Source organism: Hoplias malabaricus, chromosome 12 (genome assembly GCF_029633855.1).
Source record: "Hoplias malabaricus isolate fHopMal1 chromosome 12, fHopMal1.hap1, whole genome shotgun sequence".
Classification (NCBI taxonomy): Eukaryota; Metazoa; Chordata; class Actinopteri; order Characiformes; family Erythrinidae; genus Hoplias; species Hoplias malabaricus.
The window spans coordinates 19,720,066-19,725,518 of record NC_089811.1 but is presented as its reverse complement, the minus strand read 5'-3'; the positions used below and the strand labels follow the sequence as shown (position 1 = coordinate 19,725,518).

The 5,453-nt window shown below is 40.7% G+C and overlaps 1 protein-coding gene across 1 annotated transcript; it reads left to right on the top strand.

The window, feature by feature from the left end:
* Positions 1–355: 355 nt before the first annotated feature.
* On the top strand, positions 356–3,850 carry olig2 (oligodendrocyte lineage transcription factor 2). The gene is made up of 2 exons (XM_066641010.1): positions 356–490; positions 1,244–3,850. Exon 2 carries the CDS (start codon positions 1,296–1,298, stop codon positions 2,133–2,135), a length of 840 nt encoding a protein of 279 aa, XP_066497107.1. The 5' UTR covers positions 356–490; positions 1,244–1,295; the 3' UTR covers positions 2,136–3,850.
* The last annotated feature ends 1,603 nt before the right edge of the window (positions 3,851–5,453 follow it).

The following is a 5,453-nucleotide window of genomic DNA, read 5'->3' as shown; positions in this document are numbered from 1 at the left end:
TTCGGGGGCGGCGTGTTCTTTTATTACTGTTTTTTTTTTTCCTGGTGGTTTCTGATCTAAACTCCAGCGGCGCCATACGCAGAGCGCCTCTGATTTCCTTAATGAATAAGCCTTGATTCTCTATAATTACGTCAGGTTCGACCTCCCGCCTCTTCATCCCCAATACACACCCGCCCCCATAGACCGCGCCCCCTCCGACAGTTCGCACGAAGCTCATTGGCCGCTAAAGGCCCTCTCAGAAAAAGGAGGAAAAAAAATCTGTCTCGGTCACATTGTCCGGTTGAGTCGGGTGCAGGTGGCGGGGGGCTCGCGCCCTTATAAAACCACCCGCGACACTTCCCGCGTGCCAAACACGCCGTCACCGGCTCGCGCACGGAATAACAACAACAACAACAAAAACAACATCATCATCGCCACCAGCAACAATCACGAACAAAGTGAAACTTCCAACAACACAACAGCACCCAACTGCGAGAACGCGCTCTTCAAGGTGAGTTAACATGTTAACAACAAACTTCAGCATCCACTGCTCGTGTTTCTTTGGGTGATTCTCAGCCGTTCGTGAGTTTTCGTGTCGTAGCACGTGAAAATGTTTAGGTCCTCGCGTATAGCGCCTAAATGAGCTTCTTCAATAGTTTCTTTAGATAAGAGTGATAGTTCTGTCCAGAACAGCAACCACTTGGAAGAATAAAGGCGTGTTTAAATGGACGGGAAACCTGTTAGTCCTTAAAATCCTTCATTTAGTTTGAATTCTTATTTGAAAAACAGTAATGAGAATTTAAATTTAATCGAGTGTTCCGGGAGTTTTAAGTTTTAATTCTTAATTAATTCAACTTAAAATATAGACGTAAACACCACATATAAAAGAAAGATATAGGAAGAAATCTTAAGGGTTCTGTAAATGAATTTTAGAAGTTGTAGAAACATTTAACAGATATTAAATTGTTACCAGTTGTTTTGTATTGAGAATTTTAAGAGTTTTAAAGTGACATGACATTCATTTAAATAACCCAACACTGAAGACCTACGGAGTCAATGCGGTTAAAAAGATCTATATTTCCAACTGACCGTGGAACAGTCTTCTTTCCAAAGGCATGTCAATCCTAGCGGTTTGTCAGGAATATATAGAAACAGGGCAACCGCTGTCTCTCAGTTTATGGGGTAGTCTGAGAGGAGAATAGACTAACAGTGTTAATGACTTACTCTGTTGATTCAATTCTTTATCGCTCTGCTGTGTTTACAGACCCTGATTTCCTCAGCGTCAGTTCACTGAGAGTCGACCCCCGCGCCTCGCCATGGATTCGGACACGAGCCGCGTGTCCAGCCGCCCTTCCTCCCCCGAAGCGGACGATCTCTTCCTCTCCTCCTCATCGTCCTCTTCTTCCTCCATGAAGAAAAGCTCCGGATTCTCGGGCGCAGTGTCCTCCACGCAGGGCGACCCTCCTGGGATCATGCTCTCCGCCTCGTCCTGCTCGGGGGTCGCGGACCTGAAGATGTTCTCGAAGAAGGAGAGTCGCAAGCTGCTGTCCGAGAGCGAGCTGCAGACCATACGCCTGAAGATCAACAGCCGCGAGCGCAAGCGCATGCACGACCTCAACATCGCCATGGACGGCCTGCGTGAGGTGATGCCCTACGCGCACGGGCCGAGCGTGCGCAAGCTCTCCAAGATCGCCACGCTGCTGCTCGCACGCAACTACATCCTCATGCTCAGCAACTCGCTCGAGGAGATGAAGCGCCTCGTCAGCGAGATCTACGGCCACGGAGCCCACGGGGGCGGGGGAGGCGGGGGCCCAAGCGCGGCGGCGGCGGCTGCAGCAGCAGCGGCGGCGGCGGCGGCGGCCGGAGCGGCGGGTCACCACGCCGCCTTCCATGCGCCCGCATGCACATCGCTGACTCACGCGACACCGCTGGCGCCCGCCGCGCCACACGCGCTGCACCACGCGCTCCTTCCTCCGCCCGCGGCCGTGAGCTCAATGCGCGCGCCGCATGGTCTGCTCAAAGCTCCGTCCGCAGGCGCCGGTTTTCAGCAGTGGAGCGCGCCCGCCATGCCTTGCCCGTGCAGCGCGTGCCAGATCCCGCCGCCGACGCACGTGAGCACCGTTGGTATGACGAGGCTCGCCACCGACTCTAAATGACTCGTGCGCGGACTTTTATAGACTGAAAATAACTAACACAAACAAATAGTACATAACAACAACAGAGAATTCAACTTCACTTGGTTCAAATGATGCACGCAGAATTGTATTGGCTATTCATTTTCTACTGGACTGACCCTGACTGATCAGACCAAGTCCTGATTAAACCCAACTGGACTCAGGACCAGCAAGTTAGCTTTTACAAGTTAGCCCTTGTAAAAGATGGAACTCCCCTTCCTTTAAAGACATGTTCTGTTGACATTCTCAGCGAAAGCAAATAGATTAGACAACACATTTAAAATGATGATCATTGGAGGAACATTACAATCTCCTGTCACTTTGCTCCATCATGCAAAACAATTACAATAGAATTTCAATATATTACACTTAAAAATGTTCTCTGACCAATGACAGCTGTTTTGGATTCTTTCAGAACACTTTGGCTACTAACAAATAAAGAGCCATATGTGAAAAAACTAAACAAAACAAAACAAAACTCCCACAGTAAAGGTTCTTCCAAGAAAGTTTACACTATTATGAAGTTCCTTTGAACACTTAAAAGGCTTCTGCTGGTTTGCCTTTTACAAATGTATTTCTTTACAGATCCTTTTCTGGAAGGTTCTTCAGGGTATTAAATGTGGTTCTTCAGTAGCATCAAAGAAAGGATCATTTCTGGTGCATTCATGTATTGAAATTGGGATTGTTATCTATAAGCAGTGCTGGACTAAACGATTTATGAATGATGTACAATGTATGACATTGTGTGTAATTTTACATTTTGGGATATATTAATAACGCATTGGCAATGTGTTAAAACAAAACCTACATTCTCCCAAATTTCCATTTCATTTGGTTTACTCTAATCCTGTGGGTCAAACTGGTTTATTCAGGTGAATCAGATGTGCTCATTGGAATCAAGTGAATTGACTCATTTTTCTCAGTGTCTCCGCGGTCTCTGAGAGACTGAGATGAAGCTGATGAAGAACTGGCTCTGACACCTGCTTTTCTAACCCCTTTAGCTCCAACAAATTATTATTTTTTTTCTTTTCCACTTTACTCTAGCTCATCACGACCGTGCACGTGGAGCCACCTATTCAATATTATTATAATAATAATTATTATTGTGTAAATAAACCTTGTAAATATGTAGAGAGTGTTTGTACAGTTATGAGAGATTTTATATTAGGACTGAATTCCCGCCCTGAGGAATTCACATTGCACCTGTTCATCTCTCTCTCTCTCTTCTCTCTCATTTTTTGCTTTTGTTCCCCTGCAACTGACCGACGCAAAGAATGATTATCTTTTATTTTTTATAAAAGTGTGGAGCGATATTTATTGACTTATTTTCAATTGTATTTTCAAACAAATCGAGAGACGATGTGGGAACTGTAAATGTAGTTATAATAATAATAAAAAAAAGTCTAAAGTGAATTGTATGTGCTTTTTGTCCTCAAAAGTCCTCACATGGCCACTTTCCAAATTTCTGTTTATTTTCATCCAGCCAGCCCAATCGTTATGTAAATGTCGTGTAATCACAATCATGTTTTTATATTGTACTGCCACTTTGCATAGAATTTGTTTTAAAAGACAGGCCTAAATTTGGCTACAGAACATGTTTAAAGCTGATCAAAATCCTTTATATTAAAATACATAGGCTTATGAGCTGAGAGAGTATGTCCTCCATATCGTTACAGATTTCTGTCTTGAATAAAGCCTGTCACCCATAAGAGAAAGCATGATGGACAGTTATTGATAGGAGCCCAGTGACTCTTTACTGTGGGTATATGAGCAAACACAACAATAAACACAAAACAGTTGAGTACTGTCAGAGAGATGAACCATTAGAGAAATCTATCATAAAAAGACCTTTATTCAATCCAACAAATTAAATGTTTATAATCACCACTGAATAGTAACTTTATCAGTGTTAAGATTTTTTTTACCCATAAATGTATTATAATAACAATAATAATAAATATTGTTATTACTGATGTTATTATTAAAAGCGTAAACGACGTTTGAAGAACACACGGGGAAAACAACCCTGAAGCATATTATTTGCACAAAACTCATTTTTTATTAACAAATATTGTCCGCATTTTGTTGCACATTTAAATGTTTTTTTGTTTTACCATTTAAAAAGTTATAGCGTTTTTTAATCTTAAAACGTGTAATAATATCGATTAGATAATTTAGCATATTTTGCAGAAATAGCAGAATCAGTGCAAATAAATTATTTTAGAAAATGATCCACAGAATATAACAATTACATACTACTACTACTACTACTACTACTACTAATAATAATAATAATAATTTCGTGAATTCCTTTTCCTGTTATCGTTCATTGTGAAGGATTGCCCACTGCAAACAATTTATTTTATTACTTAGAAATCTCCGCTTAATTACACTTATAAATATCTAGAGACAGAACTGTCTAAGCCTCTTCTTGTGACTCCTTTTTTTAATTAGAACACTCTAAATGAACGTGGAGTTTGAACTCTTTTCGGCAGAAGCTTAAAACTAGTTGTTGACTTTGATACTAAATTAGATAAAGATGAGACCATTCAGACCGAAGAAAGTGATGCCCAGTATAAAAAAAGAAAAACGTGTGGGGCCGGGAGTCATATAGTTGAAGGGGATAATTTTAAAAGGAGGAGTGTTTAAAATATGCAGACGAAGAGCAGCCAACAGAATATATAAAAGCGAGAGTTTTCAGCGGAATACAAAACTACATTTTTATTAAACTTCGGCAGCTGGACGGCAGCTTTTCCGCGCTGTCGTGATGTTTTTCAAGGGCCTTTCGATATGGAGCAAGCCTGCTCTCTGAATATGCATATTTAGCATTCGTTATTTCTATGTTTTTTTTGTTTGTTTGTTTGTTTGTTTGTTTTTTTTAATTAGATTCTACAAAAGTTTAATTTTAGTTCTACAAAATCCCAGGACATTAACGTGAAAAGAGTCGGTTTGTTTTTTTCTGGGTCTTAGTTTCTCTCATTTTTTCTGAAACATAGCTCTAAACAAAATAATGCTTAGTGTATATAATGTGATATTTATAATGTTCAGTTGTCATTTAAAATGTAAAATGTAAATGTAAAAATGTATTTGTCATTTAAGTAAATGTGTTGTAAACTGTAGCTCAATAAATATGACCAATAAAACAAGCACTATTTGTAGGGATGCAACCAAAACACATGACATAACTGGTACCAATAGACCTCATAAAGCAGGATAAAGTTTTTATTTACATAAAAAAAGGTAACCCACCCCTTAGCTCATCTCATGATTGAGATTGACTGAAGAGATTTTATTTAGTTT